Source organism: Lutra lutra, chromosome 6, assembly GCF_902655055.1.
Source record: "Lutra lutra chromosome 6, mLutLut1.2, whole genome shotgun sequence".
In the NCBI taxonomy this organism is placed as follows: domain Eukaryota; kingdom Metazoa; phylum Chordata; class Mammalia; order Carnivora; family Mustelidae; genus Lutra; species Lutra lutra.
The window spans coordinates 62,982,176-63,003,277 of record NC_062283.1 but is presented as its reverse complement, the minus strand read 5'-3'; the positions used below and the strand labels follow the sequence as shown (position 1 = coordinate 63,003,277).

Here is a 21,102-nt window from a genome sequence, read left to right as displayed (position 1 = left end):
GGTGGCTGACTCCCTCAGCATTTTCAATGTGGACCATTCTTTGGTCTCAAAGAGACTCAGAAGTCTAATTAAATTAAACCTGGGTCCAAAGTCTGACAGTGTTCAAATACCTTTGATCTGATCTTATGCCCGGGAGAATTAGAGCCCCAGAACATACCCCAGGCAGCACCAGAAGTTTTTTTCTCCCCACTGAACACTTCAGAACAGTAACAAAGTCATTCTCTCCTTCCCCTAAAAGCTTCCTTTTTTCTCTTTTCTGAGAGAAGTTAAAATTTCTCTTGCCATCACTAGCTTGGGAAGATAGACTGTCTCAAGGAATCTTCTTTAATACAGAGGCATTCCAGAAATAGTGCTTTGCAGGATGGTATCTGGGGAAAGAAACAGGAAGAATCTCTGAGAGGACACCTTGCCCTCCACTGTAGACCATTTGTGTGGTCCATGGAGCTGTCATGGCCACCTGTGTGGGTGTTCCTGGGCCCCTCAAGAGGTGAAGCCTGGTCTCCAAAGGATGGACTCATCTGATTGTTGCTCCTCTTCCAGTAAAGGGCAGCCACCTAACCCAATGCTTCCGCAGACGAGCCAAAGGAGGTCAGCTGGCACTTGAGGGGTGAGATGTTGCCAGAACATGCAAATAACCTGACTTCCTCAGCCAATGGCTCACTCCAGGCTAAGTGAGGGCATGGGACTGTGACACAAAAGTAGCCTTTAACTGTGTTTTTGGTGAAGAAAGTAATCCCCTGTCTTTAGGTTATTTTGCCCCATGATTGAAGACTTCCTCTTGTGAAGCCCTCAGTGCTTTGAGAGTGCATTACTCTTAGAAAAGTATAATGCCCCCTCCTTCCACAATTACACAAATAAAATGGCTGACCTGTCGATCTTGGCATTAAAAAAAAAAAAAAAAAAAAGATGACAACATGGCCAGGACATTTTTTAGACTTCTCTGCTTGTGCACCGAGCGACGCTTTGGATACAGAAGGAAGCAACTTGGAGCTCGTAATGGCATACACTTTAAAGGGGAGCTGCCCTCATGTGTGGCTAGTGGCTTCAGGGTGGAACTGAATTCATGTGCTATGAAGAGTGATCCACTGAGAGGCCCCCCTGAGTCCACCGTGAGGGCATATCCAAAAGTAGTGGGCCTGAGTAGGGGTTCGTTCATTTTTAGGTCATTCAACAAATGTTTGCCAAATGCTTTTAGGGATCCTAAACTTTAAATCCCACCATCCAGAAGAGTCTCTGTAAAATGGCCATCCTCCTTGGGAGATTCAGATTGGATGGGGGTGTATCCACTTTTTGGAGTCCGCTACTTCTCTGTGTTCAGGAGGGGAGGGCGCCCCAGGGCCATCAGCCAGCCTCTGGGGCCTGGCCCGCATCCGCACCCTCAGCTTCCACCTGGTTACTCTTGCCCAACTTTTTCAGACTCTCCAAAAAGGCCTTCCAAGTCTCCGACACACTCTTCTCCAGAAGCCAGCCCTCACTCTCACACTCAGGGTCTTCCGGGTTGGACACACTTTCCAGTGCTGTGTGTAAGTAGCGCAGGCCAATCGTGATGGTCACCTGGTGGGGAGAAGAGATTTAGAGGAGGTCTGGGAGAAGGAGCTGGGGGCTGGAGCTATTAGGAAACTCTGCAGACCACCAGCCTCTTCAACCCCAGGGCCCCACAAGTGTGGCAGGGTCTCTGGAGTCTGGGTCGGTGAGGGCCTGCACACCAGCCTGGCCTGGCGCTCAAGATAGCTGCCTCTTCTCCAGCCTCATCTCCAGCCCCATTCTCCTCTCTCTCTGGTCACCCTGGGCTCCTTAGGGTCCCATCCACACTTTCTTCTCTCTAGTTTTTACTGTTTGCTGTTTGCCTAGAACATTGTTCCTCTCCACATTCACCTGTTAATTCAGCTTCAGCCTTCAGTGAGTGGCCCTGCTACTCACTCTCCTTCCTCCTCTCAGGTCTCACATTCTGAAGGCATTAGTACCAGGCTTCTCCTCATAACCACCCCATTCCTAGCACAGTGCTTGGCCCGTTCTGGGTGTTGGGTAACTATTTGCTATACAGAATTAAAGTCACCCCCTTCTCAGCAAACAGTACCACTGTATGTGGTTTCCTCTACTTCTGGTGTTTTGATTCGTGCAGGGATGAGTGGATAATTAGTTTGCATTTGTTCACTAGCAGTCATTGCAGCAGGCTATGGAGCCAAAATGTCTGGGTTCAAATCCCAGTCCTGGCACTTAGCCAGCCATGTGACTAAGAAGCCTCAGTTTACATCTGGTTTACAGATTTTCAGATGGAGTGTCTCTGCCACGTGTGCATGCTGTGTCATGTCAGTAGCCGTAGAGCGCAGTACGTGGTGCGCAGTAAGGATGAATAGACATGTCGGCCGTGGTTGGTTATTAGTGTGGTAAGTACTGTTTGCACTGTTCTAATGTATTATGTTACCCACTTGTTTCTACACATATTCCTGGTTTTATTCTCCTACACACTGTGAGGTGGTGAGGCCTGCTAACAGAGAATGTCCACCCCCTAATCCATCTCATTCATTCAGTCTCCCAGCCCCTAGAACAACACCCCATGGCAGTAGGGCCTCAAGAAACATCTATTGAATCAATGCTCAAGGAGTATTTTATCATTGCAATAGTAGATGACATTAGTAACTAATAGCTTTAGGTTTTTGTTATTGTTGTCGTCTATTGAAAGTTTAATAAAATATTCTTATGGTGGAAAAACTCACCTCCAGGAGGTCCTTCTGGTATGCATGCTCCCACTCTGATCCCCTCCTTTCCTGAAGGAGGCTTACTGCTGCATTATGAATTTTGCACTTGGTAATGGTTCTCCCTTTGGTTCATGAGTTAGATGTCACTTCCTAACTGGATTGTGAGGCCCAGAAGGGCAAGGCTCAGGCCAAAGTCCTAGTGTTAGTAGTTCAGCCACCCTTGTGCCCATCACAGAGTTCGGCTAACCAAAGACCTCAACTAAAAATCAAGGGCATTTACTCCCTGTTTCCAGTGAGCCCGTCCTCATCTCATATAGTCACTAGCTCCCTAGAATGGTGAGCAAACTGAGAGGCAACCAGTGGGACCCCGTTTTCCCACTGACTTCTGTTATCCTTTCAGTCTTCTTTTCATGGGTTTTCAGGGGACACGACCTTCTGACCTTCTAGCAGTAAGCTTCTCGCCCAGCTCTACCCGCTCATACCCAAGACTGTGCCTCAAGGAGTCAATAGCCAATAAAACAATATTTATTTGCCTCAACACTAAAAGAAGCCCTCCCTTCCCAACCAGCCCACCCCCCAGATTTTACAGTACTTCTAATGTGATGTAGTGAGTTAGAAGTAGTCATCTCAGCCAAGGGCACAACTATGTGTGAACTTCCATAGCACTAAGAGAACAACTTACTTAAAGGAAACTTTCAGTGAATCTTCTCTAATGGACAAACTTTCCCCACCTAAGGCTTCTTGCTTTGTACTTGTGAATCTGGGGGTCTGGATTTTCTGCTGTTAGTACAAAGCAGAAGCCCCTAAGTCACCCTCTCTACCCCCACGGTTTATCACTCCCTAATACTGGCTTTCATTCAGCACCCAGGACAGCGTCTAGCACTCCTTAGTGTTTAAGAACTAACTCTTCAATAAATGAATAAATGGCTACATCCCAAACTCTTCTGTACAGAGAGGAATTAAGCCTTACAGGTGAGATCAGATGAATACACTAATTAGAATAACAGCTAAATTGCTACCAGAGTCTCCAGAGAATCACAAATCCAGACAGCTCCCATTTCCTGGACACAAGGTACGTATTTTCTCCTTTTGCCCCCCAGGAGTCCCAAAGCTAATGCTTTCGGCACCCTATAACAGAGAGGTTAAATAACTTTCCACGACCTCAGACTGAAAAAACAAAGGCACAGGATGAACCTCTAAAACATGCAAAGTGAAGGAAGCCAAACAGGAAAGTTACATACTGTGATGACATTTATATAAAATGTCCAGAATAGATAAATACACAAGAACAGAGCACAGATTAACGGTTGCCAGGGGCTGGGGGGAAAGAGATGGGGAGTATGCTCCTTAATGGGTATGAGCTTCTCTTTGGGAGTGACGGAAATCTAGAGCTAGATAGAGGTCATTGTTACACAACATTGTGAATGTACTAACTGCCACTGAATTGCTCACTTTAAATCGTTCATTTTATGTTCCATGAATTTCACCTCAATAAACTATTTTTTGAGTCATAGGAAAGAAAAAATAATGGAGGTGCTGGGATTGAAACTTAGGCCTGCCTGACCCACAGCTAGGCTGAGGGCTGGTTCCGAGGAGAGAGACAAGCACTCCAGGCTAGGCCCCACCCATGAAATCCAAATGGGGCAGGTGGCTCCCACTTCCTCGCCCCCACCTGGCCCAAAGCCTACCTCAAAGAGCCAGACAAGGAGGGCGACAGCACCCATGGAGTTCATGAGGCTGCTGTAGTAGTTCAGCAGGGCGGCCCTGCAACCATTCACCCACAGGTTCAGCTCCTCCGTCTGGTGGTCGTAGCTGTAATGTGCTGAGTTGTTGGTGAGCTGGTACTGAATGCAGGGCCGTGGTGAGCTGGGGTTGCAGCAGCTGAAGGGAACGCCATCCACCAGGTATCGCCCATCCACATTGCTCTTGATGCGACTAGAGGAGAAAGATGGCTTGAGAGAGGCTTCTTGTATTTCTCACCAGGAGCCAGCTCCCCCAATCCCCTGCCTCCAAAAATCTATAATATTCATTCATCCATTTGTTCATTCATTCATTCTTGATAAATATTTGTTGTGCATCTACTATGTGCCAGCCACTGTTCTAGGAGCTGAAGATAGAGAAATGATGGGGCGCCTGGGTGGCTCAGTCATTAAGCGTCTGCCTTCAGCTCAGGTCATGATTCCAGGGTCCTGGGATTGAGCCCCGCATCGGGCTCCCTGCTCAGCAGGAAGCTTGCTTCTCCCTCTCCCACCCCCCCGCTTGTGTTCCCTCTCTCACTGTATCTCTCTCTGTCAAATAAATAAATAAAATCTTAAAAAAGAGAGAGAGAGAGAAATAACCCTAGAAAACCAATCTCCCTGCCTTCCTAGAGCTAATGTCCTACAGGGTTGAGACAGATGATGAATCAAGAAGCAAGTCAGTAAGAAATGTAGAAATTCATCCAACCACCCTGTGGACTGCCAGGCCCTGGCCTGCAGGGATTATTTGGAACCATGTCAAGCTGGTCGAAAGAGGAGCAGGACAGGTGGTGACTAGGACAAGACTTGCCAACAACCTTTAGCCCCCAGCCCTGTCTCCAACCTTCTATCTCCCAATAACAAGTCACTGGGAACCAATGCCCCCTCTGGCCAGACCAGTTCTATTCAAGAGATGTTTCCAGAAGTCCTGCTCTGGCCCGGGTCTGTGTGCGGGCAGGGAATGAGACTGGACAGTCACAGTCCTTGCTGTCAGCTTGCTTGATGTCCACAGTGAACTCTGCCTGTGGTCAGGTGGGCTCTCCTTACTCACCTGAAGGATGCAGTGCACATTATTTCTGCACTTCCATATTTACTATGTATTTGGTTAGGGCGCACCATACATTCATCTGGGTTGAGAATTCAAAAGGGGCAGACATCTTTACAGTGAAGGCTCTCCCCATCCTCTTCAGGCATCTGGGTATGTCCTGTCTGACCTGAGTGCAGTTACCCAGGTGTCTTATGTGCGAGACATCATCAAGCTTCACACTTAAGATCTGTGCGAGTGTATGCTTGTCATCTTGAGTACCAAGTTTTTTTTAAGTTGCACATGAACAATGCATTACATAATAGTGGCATACTTTTACAACGCAAGAATAGAAAGCATGTAATTATTTAAAATAGAAATTATAATTCCACTTCTGGGTATTCAAAGAAAATGAGAACATTAACTCGAGGGGCACCTGGCTGTCTCAGTCATTGGAGCATGTGACTCTTGATCTTGGGGTTGTGAGTTCAGGCCCCACATTGAGTGTAGAGATTACTTAAAAATAAAATCTTAAAAGAAGAAGATATTAAGTTGAAAAGATATATGTATCCCTGTGTTCACTCCTGCATTATTTATAAAAGCTAAAACATGGCAACAACTTAAGTGTCCATTGATGGGTGAATGGATAAAGAAACTTTGATACACACACACAATGGTATATTATTCAGCTATAAAAAAAAAAATCTTGGGGTACCTGGGTGGCTCAGTGGGTTAAGCTGCTGCCTTTGGCTCAGGTCATGATCTCAGGGTCCTGGGATCGAGTCCCGCATCGGGCTTTCTGCTCAGCAGGGAGACTGCTTCCCTCTCTCTCTCTCTGCCTGCCTCTCTGCCTACTTGTGATCTCTGTCTGTCAAATAAATAAAATCTTAAAAAAAAAAATCTTTAGGGGCGCCTGGGTGGCTCAGTGGGTTAAAGCCTCTGCCTTCGGCTCAGGTCATGATCCCAGGGTCCTGGGATCGAGCCCCGCATCGGGCCCTCTGCTCAGCAGGGAGCCTGCTTCCTCCTCTCTCTCTGCCTGCTTCTCTGTGATCTCCGTCTGTCAAATAAATAAATAAAATCTTTAAAAGAAAAATCTTTAAAAGAAATCTATAAAAAAAGAAATCTTGCCATTTGCAACAACACGGATGGACCTTGAGGACATTATGCCAAGTGAAATAATAAAGACAAATACAATTTGATCTCACTTATATGTGGACTCTAAAAACAAAACAAGCCAAAAAACCAAGTTTATAGATACAGAGAAAATTTGTGGTTACCAGAGGCAGGTGAGATAGGTGGGTAAAATGGCTGTTGGTGACCAAAGTAGATGCTTCCAGTTATAAATAAATAAGTCCTGGGGATGTAATATACAGCATGATGACTATAGTTAATAATGCTGTATAGCCTATTTGAAAGCTGCCAAGAGAGTTAATCTTGAAGTTTCTTATCACCAGAAAAAAAATTCTCTAACTATATATGGTGATGGATGCTAGCTAGATTTATTGTGGTGATAACTTTGCATTTTATTCAAACAGAAAATCATATGTTGTATCCAAAACTAATATAATGTTGCATGTCAACTATACCTCAATAATATATAAGTAAATAATAGAAATTGTTTTCAAGGGGCGCCTGGGTGGCTCAGTTAAGCATCTGCCTTTGGCTCAGGTCAGGATCTCAGGGTCCTGGGATTGAGCCCGCATGGGGCTCCCTGCTCAGTGGGAAGCCTGCTTCTCCCTCACCCTCTGCCCCTACCCCCACTTCTGCTCTCGCTCTCTTTCTCTGTTCATCTCTGTTCTCTTGCTTTCTCTCAAATAAATAAAATCTTCAAAAAACATTAATAAAAAGAAATTCTTTTCAACAATGTTCATTGAAATGATAATTTCAATGTTTAGCTTCTAAATGTCCGTGTTTAGTCTCCCACTCATTCTTGTCCCTTGACCTCCAGGTGCACCCAGCTGTAGCCAATGGTCTGTCCTTCTAAAAAGGTTTCATACGGGGCGCCTGGGTAGCTCGGTCATTGGGCGTCTGCCTTCGGCTCAGGTCATAATCCCAGGGTCCTGGGATCAAAACCCACATCAGGGTCCCTGTTCAGCTGGAAGCCTGGTTCTCCCCCTCCCACTCCCCCGCTTGTTCCCTCTCTCGGCTGTGTCTCTATCAAATAAGTAAAATCTTTTAATAAATAAATGAGTAAATACATAAATAAATAAATAATAAAAAGGCTTCATACTTGAAAAGTAAACACAGAATCTGCAAATATTCTTCTTCTTCTTCTTTTTTTTTTTTTACCCCGATGGTAACGTACTGTCTTGAACCTTTCTCTTTTTGTTTAGCAGAATCTTAGAGATCTTTTTATGTCTACTAGTGGAGAGTGTTCTCCAGGTTTTTTGTTTTGTGTTTTTTTTTTAATTAGTGATGGACATTCTTTTTTCTTTCAATTTTTTTTTAAATATTTTATTTATTTATTTGACAGACAGAGATCACAAGTAGGCAGAGAGGCAGGCAGAGAGAGAGAGGAGGAAGCAGGCTCCCTGCTGAGCAGAGATCCGGATTCGGGGCTCGATTCCAGGACCCTGAGATCATGACCTGAGCCGAAGGCAGAGGCTTTAACCCACTGAGCCACCCAGGTGCCCCTTTCTTTCAATTTTTTAAAAGATTTTATTTATTTATTTGACAGAGATCACAAGTAGGCAGAGAAGCAGGCAGAGAGAGAAGGGGAAGCAGGCTCCCTGCCAAGCAGAGAGCCCGATGCAGGGCTTAATCCCAGGACCCTGGGATCATGACCTGAGCTGAAGGCAGAGGCTTTAACCCACTGAGCCACCCAGGCGCCCCTGTCTTCCAGGTTTTTAATGAGCTGCATGGTATCACCATTGTACAGGTGATCCGTGGGATACTAGTCAGTTCCCTACTGCTGGATATTTAGGGTTTTCCCAGTGTCCTGTCAATACAAACATTTTGGGTATTGTGAATATATCTAGAGGGTCAGTTCCTAGAGAGGTATCCCTGCATCAAAGTGTGGGTCCATCTGTGATTACCCTAGATCCCTGCCATATTTCACTCTGGAGTTCATACAATCACATCCCCAACAGACATGCATGAGATGACCTATCCTTCATGGCTGTACCCACACAGGTTTGATTTTTGACCTTTGCCAACCTGAGAGCTGGAAGATAGTATCTAACTTCCATTTTCCTCATTATGAGTGAAGTTGAGTATCTTCTGCTATGCTGAAGGGTCATGTGTGGCTCCATTTCTGTGAACTGTCTGTTGATCAGTATAATTAAGACTTCAGGAATGTTCTGCACAATGTGGCCTCCTTGGTTCCAGAACAGTCCTTGCCTGGGTTATGGTGACCATATTTCCACATGCTCTCTAGTCCCTGACCTCTACTCCCTGGGCAGGACCCTTGCCCAGAGAAAGGATGGGTCTGGGTACACAGGAGATCCAGAACAGTGGTAAGAGCAGGATCACCTGAACTTACTCCCAGTTCATTCCTCTGGACAAGTTCCTTCGCCTCTCTAGGCCTCAGCTTCCTCATCTGTAAAATGGAGTTGATATGAGATTGTATGAAGGCATGCATGTAAAAAGTCTTGGAAGAGTGGCTGGTACGTAGTAAGTTCGCAACAAGCATGGACTCATGCCCAAGCCTAGGTGAGGTGATGGAGCAGGAGCCTTCACATGTGCTCTGTGTGCCCTCAGGAAACAGCTGTGACAATGAACAGACCACTCAACACCACTGGGCAGTAGACACTTAGGAGCAGGTGGCAGGGTTTCTGCCAACCAAGAAGAAGAGACTATGAGAGTCTTCTGTGGGGACAGCAACTATGTCTGTAAGAGCAGAGCTCACTACTGACCTGAGGCAAGCCCTATTAGACATTTGTCACTGACTAAAGCAGTTGCTACTGAAGTTCTTCCTTGAGTTTAACTGAGTGCACCAAGAGCACAGTGGGAGCAGAAACCACTCTGCTCTCTCCCTGCAGACCCAGCTCAGCACCTGGTGGTGGGACCCTGGGTGGTCCAAGTTGGGAAGACTGAAGCAGAAAGGCTATCAGTTTGGGATTCCTGTTCCCCTCTTGAGCCAGCAGTCCCTGCCCAACTGAGCAGACAGTAATCTCTCATCCCCAGTCTCTTGATGCTGGGGGTCTTGTAGCTCAATTTCTGTCTGTCCTTTTTCCTGACCTGCAGGCTTTCCCTTGAGCTTTCTCCCACCAACACAACATCCCACCTGGGCCATTCCCAATGTCCCCATGAGAAGAGTGGAGATAGTAGAAGGACCCAGACTTTGAGTCCCAAGTCTGCCTTTCTGATCTGTGGAACTTCATCCTCTGGACCTCTGTGAGTTGGGGATTACCCTCTTGGGAGCTGTGGGGAGCTTTAAATGAGGCAAGGTGTGGAATGCACTTGACACAGGCCCTCAGAGAATGCCCATGGCCAGCTAGGCAGGACCTTGCAATCCACCAGATTGTTCTACAAAAGAAGAAGTAGTGAACAAGAAGTGGGAGACTAGCCCATAGCAGTTGCCCACTCCTCCCCTCAGAGATTCTTCAGAGTCTCTCAGGTCCTTCCTGTCTGTTGGAGGTTCTTGCTCCTTATGCACTCTCCAGGCGTATTAAGCTGGAGTAAAGTCTACAGACCTGCCTCATACATACTACATGTGTATCTGAAGTGAAGGTCAGGCTTGCAGTTGTGTGAGCTGAGGCCAGTTATTCTTACTACCTTTACTCTACCCTTACTCTACAGGCTGGCCTTCTGGAGAACCCTTATCTTTCCTCCTCACCTAGCTCACTCCCCCAAGTGGAAAAATCACCTTGCTAGCCTTGTTAAGGCAAAGCTACATCTCTCCTCAGATTGGGATTCTCTGAGTTAGGATTGTGTCTTCCCCCTCAGACTGGGGCTCCCTGAGGACTAGGCTCTGTCTCCCCTCAGACTGGGGCTCCCTGAGGACAAGGCTGTGTCTCCCCTCAGACTGGGGTTTCCTGAGGGCAAGGCTGTGTCTCCCTCTCAGACTGGGCTACCTGACTGCAGGGCTGTGTCTCCCCCCTCAGACTGGGGTTCCCTGAGGACAAGGCTGTGTCTCCCCTCAGACTGGAGCTCTCTGAGGGCAGGGCTGTGACTCCTCCTCACACTGGGCTCCCTGAGGGCAGGGCTGTGTCTCCCATTTGTGTCTTCCCTCACCACCTGCAGTACTTTATGTCCAGTAACATTAAAAAAAAATCTTTAAGGAAATGCTAATACTGTACTGCTGTATATCAACTGCTATATGTGTATTATTCCATTTACTCTCTACCGCACCCCTGTCATGTCATTTTTCAGATGAGATAACTGAGTCTGACAAAGGCCAAGTGAATTGCCAAGGTTCCCACAAGTGTCACTTAGCATTCCAGTTGGGGATTGATTCATTATCAGTTATATTCCTGCCTTCCCCACTCCCCTCCACTGTTTATTTCCATATGCCTTTCCTTGTTCATTTATTGATTTACCTCCTAAATTACATTGGTTTTTCCAGGAAAACTCTGACATGATGATTTTCCCAAGTCATATATGACTTGGCTGTGGCTGAGTATGCTAGAAAACAGGTCTTATCTTAATCAAGACCCTTACAAGCCCTGGTGAGCCCTGAGCAGAGCAAGATTTGTAGCCTGGGAAATACTCTGATATAAATAGCCAGCTCACCACCTAAGGAGCTCTCCTTGCCTGGCTTTGTCTTAAGAGGGTGAGTGGGGCCTTAATCTGTGGTTGGAACCAGGACAAGCAGTAAGTAAACAAGGTGATGCTTCTAGAGGAGAGGGGGGTGTGGGACCTACTTCCAAAGGTGTGAGACCCCAACAGATCCTAGGCTGGGTGCCCAGGGAAGTTTTACCCTCTATCAAGTCAGGCCTGCCTCCCCTATGCTGTCCTGGGCGTTGTCCTCAGGCATTCCCAGTCCGAGGGGGGAAGAAACCACACAGCCCTCAAGAAGCCCCAGTCTGAGTGGGGAGATACAGTCCTGCCCTCAGGAATCCTCAGTCTGATGGGAGGAGACATTGTCCTGCCCTCAGGAGAATCCCACTCTGAGGAGGAGATACAGCACAGCCCTCAAGGAATCCCAGTCTGAGGGGAAACTCAGTCTTGCCTTCGGGGAGCTCCTAGCCAAGGTCTGGTCTTCATGAAATCTCTGTAAATTGTTCAGAAAGAGTGAACAGAAGTCTGTAGCCTGTGGATTCTCTGAGTGGGATGGGAAACTGAGAGATCTTGGTGCCAACTTCTCCTTCACACTGAGGGCTCCAGGCCAAGCCCTCGTGGCTGTGACAGTTCCTGGTGCTAAGGCCTCTCACCCCAAGACACTAAAGCTCTGCTCATCCTGAAATCAGGGGGACACTTTGAAGGAATTGCTATAAACTGGCTGAAGACTTCACTCTCTTCATGTGATGCATTTAGATATACAAGGCACCCCAGGAAGTGTTCTTGCTAAAACCAAACCTGAATCCAAGCCCACCTCAGCCCTAACTACTGGCTTATGGGGACATAAAACAAGTTAGATGACACCACTTGGCTGCTGTTGCCCGGCTGAGAATGTAAGGAATTCTTTAGGACAAATAGCCCCATTCCTTCAATACACACATGGCATGAGTAAAAGAGACAAGTAGTGTAACTTTTACTAGAGTACTCTTTTACTAGAGTAAAAGAAACAGCTTCAGTGTTAGATGGGTGGCTCAGTGGATTAAGCCTCTGCCTTTGGCTCAGGTCATGATCTCAGGGTCCTGGGATCGAGCCCCGCATTGGTCTCTGTGCTCAGCTGGGAGCCTGCTTTCCCCCCCGCCCCGCCGCCGCTGCCCGCCTGCCTCTCTGCCTACTTGTGATCTCTGCCTGTCAAATAAATAAATAAAATCTTTTAAAAAAAAAAAACAAACAAAAGTGATCAAAGAACCAAATGCACAATGTGGGCTTTGTTTTGCTCCTGATTTGAACAAACCAACTGGAAAAGATAGTTTGAGGCAATCAGAGAAGACTGAACAGACCAGATGATCTTGCTGCTACTTTTGTTGGGCATGATTACTATTGTGCTTATATCAAACAAAAACAAAAAGACAAAAAACAAACCCTCTTTACCTGTTAGAAATGCCTCCACAAGTATTCACAGGTGAAAGGAAACCATGCCCAGGATTTGCTTTAAGATACTCAGAGCGGGGGCGCCTGGGTGGCTCAGTGGGTTAAAGCCTCTGCCTTTGGCTCAGGTCATGATCCCAGAGTCCTGGGATCAAGCCCCACATCGGGCTCTCTGCTCAGCAGGGAGCCTGCTTCCTCCTTTCTCTCTCTGCCTGCCTCTCTGCCAACTTGTGATCTCTCTCTGTCAAATAAATAAATGAAATCTTTAAAAAAAAAAAAAAGATACTCAGAGGGGATAATGTGTGTTTGGGAGGATGGTAGAAATGAAACAAGAAAGCAAGAATGTGTATATCTGTTGAAGCTAAGAGAGGTGTACGTGGAAAGCCATCATCTCTCTACTTTGGTGAATACTTGAAATTTTCCATGATGAAAGTAAAAAATGCAGTAAAATAAAAGAAGCACTGGATAGGAACTACAAACTTCTGTCCCGATAACTTACTCTGAAGATTCAGTGGCCGAGGGGGACAGCATCCCTGGACATGGCTTCTCCCTCTGAGGGCTTCCCCCAGTTATAAGGGAGCATGTCTCCCCACCCACAGGAGCACCAGACCAGAGCTGATGAGAAGGTAGACACAGGGTAGAGCAGAGCCCAGCCTTGCTTGCCACAGGCCACAGGCAGCCTGGCTAGTGTCTCTGGTTTCTGTGCGGCCACCTCACGATTATCTAGGACCTGCGCACAGAAGAACTGGAATCCAGTCAATCCACAGAAGTTTCTCAAGCCTAGGTCATCTCTGCTGATACCTTCCACTGTCTCTCTGGAGGAGGACGACATTGATGACAAAAAGACAGAGAAAGACAGGATGAGAGAAGACAGCGTGGCCTGGATACTTCCAAGTGTCAGTCAGTAAGGGCACAGATTCATCTAACACTGAAGCTATGCAAGGTGACTCGACATCACCGGCAAGAAGCACAGTCGTCTGGAAGGAGCAGAATTGCAACCTGGCCCTCCATCCAACAGGATACCATTTGTTCATAAAAGGGAAGGATGTTCTAACAAATGTAGCAACATGGTTGAACTTCGAAAACATTATGCTAAGTCAGAGGAGCTAGGCCCAAAAGGACCAATATTATATGATTTCATTCAAATGAAGTGTCCAGAAGAGGGAGGAATATAGAGACAGAGAGGAGACAGTGGTTCTTTAGAGGCAGGCCATGGGAGGCTAGGGTAGAAGCCATCCCTGCCCCATGATGAAAATGTTCTAGAGTGAGCTATGGTATTGACTGGTAGCACAGCTCTGTGGACATGCCAAAAACCATTGAACTGTCCTCTTTCAGTGGGTGAGTTGTAAGGAATGTGAATGATATCAATAAGCCTGTTTTTTAAAAATCGACCCCTGCTTCTTGCTGTGAGATCCAACCTGAGGCTCCCATCTCTCACCTATAAAATAGAGAAAACAATACCTAAAAGAAGAGCAACACCTAAAAGAATTACAAACTCCCCAGGGAGGGGTTTTGTGCAGAATGAATGTGGGACCTGACAACAGAGTGATAGGGCAGACTGGGGGTGGGGTGTGGCCAGCAGGCTATTTGCCTGAGACTGCCGGAGTGGGGCAGATGGGGAGATTCTAAACTCATAAAAATCTGGGGTGGGGCGCCTGGGTGGCTCAGTGGGTTAGGCTTCTGCCTTCACTCAGGTCACAATCTCTAGGTTCTGGGATGGAGCCCTACATAAGGCTCTCTGCTCAGTGGGAGTCTACTTCTCCCTCTCCCTCTACCCCTCACCCCTGCCTATTCTCTCTCTCTCTCTCTCTCTCTCTCTTTTTCTCACTGTCTCTCGCAAGTGGATAAAAAAAGAAATCTTAAAAAAAAAAAAAGATTCTCTAAAAAAAAAAAAATCTTTTTAAAAAGTCTTCAATTGATATTGTTTAGTCCAGGAGCCTTCAGGAAACAGTCCTTGATCTTAAAGATCCCCCTAAGAAATCTCTAAACACCAGCCACCCCTCCATGTTGTTTTATTTTTTAAGATTTTATTTATTTATCTGACAGAGAGAGCACAAGCGGGCAGAGCAGCAGGCAGAGACAGAGGGAGAGGGAGAAGCAGGCTTCCTGCTGAGCAGGGAGCCCAACGTGGGGCTCGATCCCAGGACCCTGGGACCATGACCCAAGCCGAAGGCCGCCCAACTGACTGAGCCACCCAGGCACCGCACCCCTCCATGTTTGCCGGGACCACAAGCTCTGTGCTCAGTTTGTCAGGGGACCGTTGGAGGAGGGGCATAGCTTGGGAGGTCCCAGGGAGCCCTGTGTGCAGGAACCCAGTTCCACCTTTCAGCACCCAGGCTGGAAATGTTTTCTGTAGCCCAGTCCAGCAAGGTGTGCATCGTATAGAATGGAGAGAGATGTCCCAGGGGCAGAGCCTCCAGAAAGGACCAGAAATCATGGGCACTAGACTGCCCTACCCAGGACCAGTGTCACTGGAGGAGCTTGGTGCATTTTCTGTAGTCTTCCCACCTCCAACCAGCTCACTGCTCCTGGGATTACCTCCCAGAGTCTTCAGGGTCAAGGAGGAAACTGAGGCCACCTTTTTTTGGCTCCTCTGAATTTGGTGGGGAGAGGAAAAAGAGAAAAAAGTGAAGAATTCCTTAAAAATTTTTTGGTGAAAGGAGCACCTAGGTGGTTCAGTTGATTGTCTGCCTTCAGCTAAGGTCATGATCCCGGGGTCCTGGGATCGAGCCCCACATCAGGCTCCCTGCTCAGCAGGGAGTTTGCTTCTCCTTCTCTCACTCCCCCAGCTTGTTCTTTCTCTCTGTGTGTCAAATAAACAAATAAACCCTTTTTTAAAAATAAGTCTTGGGGCACCTGGCTGGCTCAGTGGATTAAGCCTCTGCCTTCGGCTCAGGTCATGATCTCAGGGTCCTGGGATCGAGCCCCGCATCGGGCTCTCTGCTCCTCAGGGGGCCTGCTTCCCCCTCTCTCTCTCTGCCTGCCTCTTTGCCTACTTGTGATCTCTGTCAAATAAATAAATAAAATCTTAAAAAAAAAAAGTCTTGGTGGAAGATGCCGCTTCTCCCTGGTCCTGCCCTCTGGCCGGGCCCCAACCCTGCTTGTCTTGGGTCTGCTGCCTCCGGATCCCTCCACTGAGGGTGCTGCTGAGAAAACCCAGAGAAAGTAAATGCTTCCTACTTCCCACCGCTTGTCCTCCCCAAAAATAAATACATTGGATTGTTCAGAGGAGGATTTTCAGGGGCCAGCTTTGTCTGGAAAACTAATAATCCTCCTAAGTAAAGAAGTCAAGACATGAAAAAAATGTGAGCATCTGGAAAGGGAGGAAATGCCACTCCACACCCCAGGAACCTCCCCTCACTCACAGGTGTTGTCCACTGGTCAAACATGAGAATTTGCAGAAAGCAGTGACGTGGTCCTCTCTCTGTGAAGGTGACCCTATGAGACTGTACCCTTAGCACAGGAGGGTGACATCGTGGGAGGTTTTGGAAAGGAGAAAGGCATTTCAGTTCTAACATTGTGTCTTAAGACCAGCTTTATGAAAAGTTACAGCCAACAGGTACATTTTCCACCTGGAAACTTAGCCTAAGGGAAGTAAGAGAGAGACAGAGACAAAGAGACAGAAGCCAAAGCCTACTCCAGTGTTACCAGAAGAGGCAAATTAGAACACCCTAAATGCCTAAGTGTGTCCTTTCAGTGAGTGTCATGTGATGCATCACTGAAACATGATCCCTTTACACAAATACTGGATGATCTCACTGACCTGTAAAATCTAAAAAACCAAACACATAGAAACAGAGACTAGACTGATGGTTGCGGTTGCTGGGGGCGGGTAGAGGGAAAGGGAATTGTTGGTGAAAGGGTACAAACTTCCAATGATAAGATGAGTAAGTTCTGGGGATCTCCTGCACAACATAGCGATTATAGTTAACTATACTGTGTTAGATCCTTGAAACTTGCTAAGAGAGTTCTCACCACAAAAATGCAATGGCCATTACGTGCCATGTGTCAGCTAACGTGACCGTAGTAATCACTTTGCAATACCTAAGTGTATCAAATCAACATGTTCTGTGCCTTAAACACACGCTAGGCTATTTATCAATTATATTTAAACAAAGCTGGGGAGAAAACAGTTGTTTTGAACATTATGCAAATATTACGTGATCATATTACAAAATGGGGCGCTCAGTTGTATTTATTCCATGGTTACGCTATTTATTATGTAAATGTTAACAAGACTAAACCAAAATGGGAGGAAATTAAAGCCATTAGTCAGTGGTGGGTGAGAATCTGGCTTTTCTGTTTTTGTTTTTGTTTTCCTGTTTTTGTTTCTCTTAATGTTGTCACCGCATTTTTTTGTGTAGCTGAGAAACTTTTTTTCAAGTCAGCGAGTTAGGATAGTTTCTCTCCAGCAAGTTGGTATGAAGCATTGAGGTGGTTCGGATCAAGCCTGCTGTTTGCCTGACAATGCAGATAAGCCAGCCATTGGGAGTAGAACAAGCCGGAGAATTTCTCTGCTCCGGGGCAAGAGGAGATTTGGGGATTACAGAGAGACTTTTGTACATCTCTCCCGCGACTAACTCTGCAGAAGGCAATCAAGGAAAACGACAGGAAAAAGTAAAGCCCTCTCTTATTTGCTCACAAAGGCTGTTTCAGCTTCACCCCCTCTCCCACTGCCATCCCCAGGAATTCTGCTTGTCCCTCCTGCAGCAGCTTGTGTGAGTCCTGCCACCTCGTGCTGTCCCTGCAAGACCTGTCACCTAGGAAGGGCAAAGCGGTTTACCAGCCTCTCCTTGACTGGAGATTTGTAGCAGTAATCCCCACCCACAGAGAAAATAGAAGCCCCAACAGTGACCTTCAGTCTGACTTTCCTTCCATCTGAGCTGCAGCTAAGCTAGCCCATCTGGGCTTCCTTGGTGTTGTCCGGGCTTCAGCCGTGCCCTGCTGCCGGCGTGCCCAGCACCCTGTGTGCAAGTCCCCCTGGACTCACCAGTCTTACCCAGGACCAACCTGGATGAACAGCTGACCCCTTGCCTCAGCCAGGAAATGGGTTGGATGGGATGGAAAGAAGAGGTGAGGATGAGCCACGGGCTCAGGGCAGGCCACCCTTTCCCTGGAAAATGACTTGATAATGGTGGGTCTTTTGGGAAGAGCAGTGGGCCGGAGTCAGCCGCTCTCACCTCCACCTCTAGCTCACCAGTACTACGTCGCACCTCAGGATTTTATTTTTATGCACACCGCAAATACTCTAGAAACATTATCGTGTCACACTACCGTGACTCAAGAAGTACACACCAGCAGGCATTTAATAGGCACCTGCTGTATGCCAGACTCTAGATGAAGCTAGGAGGTGACCTCTCAAGATTATCTATTCCAGTGCCTTCATTTAAAAGATGGGCAAGCAGGGGACCAGAGTGGCAAGTGACTTACCCAAGGTCACAAGCTAAGTTACAACACATCCTAGACTATAGCCTGGACCTCCTGACTGCCCTGTCCTCTGCTCTTTCCACCACACCCAAGGACAAACACCTTGAGATGCTCTGAGTCAGAAGGTTGGAAAACAAGGGAACTAACCAGGAAATTTAAGTTCTGGGACTGAATGCATGAACTTTGAGTGAATGAGACGAAGAACCAAATGACATCTCAGTATTTGTGATCTGTGAGTGCCCCATCCCTACTGAATGAAGCAGACTCACATTCCTGGCTCTGTCTTCCTCCCTGGAGACTCCTATCCAAGCAACTTCTATAACTTGACACCTTCCTCCCAGCCATTCCTTAGCCAGACATTAGGTGGAACATATGACATCGCCTTCTTTATAGGTCAAAAATGTTAGCATATTGGCAACTTCCTATGGGCCAACTGAATCCAGCCTCCCACACGTCGTACTAAGTACTAAGTTGTGCACACAGAGCACCCCTATGGGCCTCCAAGTCCCCATCTAGCTCTGACCCCAGGACCAGAGACCACTCACTCTTTGACTTCTTTGGAGGAGAAGTCCAGGTAGCGATTGCTGATCCACTGAATCTCAAACCAGTCTCGAAAGCCATTGTTGCCACAGCATTTGAACTCAATCTGCAGCATGTCGATGGTCTTCTTCATGAAACACCTGCCAGGGGTATCTGTGTCTCGGTAGTACTTCATGCCGTTCTTGAGCCCGTGGGCCAGGGTGCTCTCCAGGGAGCCCCGCATGAGGAAGCAGCAGAGGGTCACCAGCAAGAGGGCAATGTTGAAGAGGACACAGACAGCCAAGTACGGCTTCAGCCAGGGCTTCCACTTGGCGTACTTGGCAGGGTCCAGGGCGTCATAGCAGATCTTGCCCGCCAGAGAGTTGAAGACACAGGACAGCACCCCCATCCCTATCAAGGAGTTGGGCACAAAATGGCTCTCTGAATTATTCATCACTTCACTCCTCTTCCGCAGTTCGATCTTAAGGAACAGCCCTAGGCTGAAGATGACAATGCCAGCCAGCACCGAGAGCCAGTTCATAAGCCAGAGCCCTTGGGCCAATTTCACCCGCTTCATCTGGTCGAATTTGACCTTCAGCAGCGCCATGCTTGCTGAGTGCAGTCCGGGCAGCTTCCCACAGCACAGCTCCCACTCCTGACCTTCGTGAGCCCAGAGGCTGAAAACTCAGGGCCTTGGGAAGGGAGCAGATGGCCCACACTGCAGGGAGCCACCCTGGGAGCTGCCCATGTTGCGCTCCTTCCCCTGGGACCCCCAGGGACGTAGTCGTGGTAATGGGCTGCAGAGGCGCAGCTCAGGAAGGGGCCCAGTCTCTGCGATGTTCCTACAGCTTCCTTCCCGGCCAAGCAGAGAGAGCCTGAACGCTGCAGATTAAAAGTGGGGACCACAAGACATCTCGCTAATCTCATTAGCCAGGTTCATCCCATTAGATAAAGCTGTGCCAGTTTCAGAGCATGGCCAAGAGGAGCCTAAATGGACACCCTGGAGCAGAGAGCTCTGGGTTCAGCTTGAAGAATCAGGACCAAGAACAAGACTGGCCAGAGGAGTGGGCTCTCCTTGAGGGCTGGCTCAGATCACGTGGCTCCCTGGAGGCCCGTTTCCAGGCCAGACTCTCTCAAATCAAAGCTTTCTCCGGGACAAAAGACATTATTATCCAAGTTGAAAAAGAAATGACAGATTGTGGGAAAATATTTACAACATGTTAAAAAAAAAAAAAAAGAATAAGCCTTTTTTTTTTTTTTAAAGCTTCCACAATTCCACATTCAAAAGATCAACAATTGACTGGAAAAACAGGTAAAAGTCAGGAACAGGTGATTTATAATAGGCAAACTTGGAAAGTCCAATCTGGAAAAGATGTTCAGTCTGAGTAGAACACAGGGAAATGTGATTAAGATAATAATAAAAGACCAAATTTGATCCATCAGATTGAACACCTGTCAAAATTTTGTCACCAAACATATAAACAAAGATAGGAATGAAGATGTACACTCTTGATGAGTCTGTAAATTTTTTATGTTTTGAAGATTTTTAAAAATTTATTCATTTGAGAGAGACACAGAGACAGAGCACAAGCTGGGGAAGAGGGAGAGGGAGAAGCAGACTCCCCCTTCAGCTGGGAGCCAGACATGGGGCTGGATCCTAGGATCTAGAGATCATGACCTGAGCTGAAGACAGACGCTTAACCCTCTAAGCCACCCAGGCACCCCAACTTTTTAATGTTTTTAATTAGCAGACTTTATTTCTTTTTTTTTCTTTCTTTTTTCTTTTTTTAAGCAGACTTTATTTCTTAAAGCAGGTCTAGGTTTAAAAAAATGGGGGGCACCTGGGTAACTCTGTTGGTTAAACGTCTGCCTTCGGCTTACGTCATGATTCCAGGGTCCTGGAATCGATCCCCTCCCTCATCAGGCTCCCTGCTCAACGAGGAGTCTGCTTCTCCCTCTGCCTGCTGCTCCCCCTGTGCTGGCTCGCTCTCTCTGACAAATAAAAATACTTCAAAAATTAAACAGAAAGTACGGAGAGTTCCCATATATTCCTTTCCCACAATCAGTTTTTCCTGTAAGTACCATCTTACATCTGTGTGGTACATTTGTTACAATTGATGAACAAATATTGGTATTATCATCATCATCATTATTATTAATTAAAACCCGTAGTTTACATTAGGGTTTGCTTGTTGTACATCCTGTGGGCTTCGCCAAAGGCATAATGTCGTGTATCCACCATTATCAGATCATACAGGGTAATTTCACTGCTCTTAACAATCCGCGTGTTGCACCCAGTCATTCCTCCTTCCCTCCCTACCCAACCCCAGGCAACCAGGCTCTACAGTTTCACCTTTTCCAGGACGTCATATAATTGGAATTACAGCATTTTCAAACTGGTTTGTTTCTCTTAGCAATACGTACTTGGTATTTCTCCATGTCTTTCTGTGACTTGATCACTCATTTCTTTTTTTTTTTTAAGATTTTATTTATTTATTTGACAGAGAAAAAGATCACAAGTAGGCAGAGCAGCAGGCAGAAGCAGAGAGGGGGAAGCAGGCCCCCCACGGAGCAGAGAGCCCAATGCAGGGCTCCATCCCAGGACCCTGAG

General features: G+C 47.0%; 1 protein-coding gene across 1 annotated transcript; it reads right to left on the bottom strand.

The window, feature by feature from the left end:
• Positions 1-1,288: 1,288 nt before the first annotated feature.
• On the bottom strand, positions 1,289-19,098 carry PRPH2 (peripherin 2). Its single transcript, XM_047733845.1, has 3 exons — positions 18,518-19,098; positions 4,388-4,634; positions 1,289-1,554 (listed from the first exon to the last, which is right to left on the bottom strand). The coding sequence occupies exons 1-3, from the start codon at positions 19,096-19,098 to the stop codon at positions 1,342-1,344; spliced, it is 1,041 nt and encodes a 346-aa protein (XP_047589801.1). The 3' UTR covers positions 1,289-1,341.
• Between the last annotated feature and the right edge of the window lie 2,004 nt (positions 19,099-21,102).

Coding starts and splice junctions, on each gene's coding strand:
- PRPH2 (XM_047733845.1), bottom strand. CDS start 19,098: ATGGCGCTGCTGAAGGTCAAATTCGACCAGATGAAGCGGGTGAAATTG. Junction 4,635..18,517: donor TCCTCCAAAGAAGTCAAAGA/GTGAGTGGTCTC, acceptor TTTCTCCTCTAG/TCGCATCAAGAGCAATGTGG. Junction 1,555..4,387: donor TCCTTGTCTGGCTCTTTGAG/GTAGGCTTTGGG, acceptor TCTCCCCACCAG/GTGACCATCACGATTGGCCT.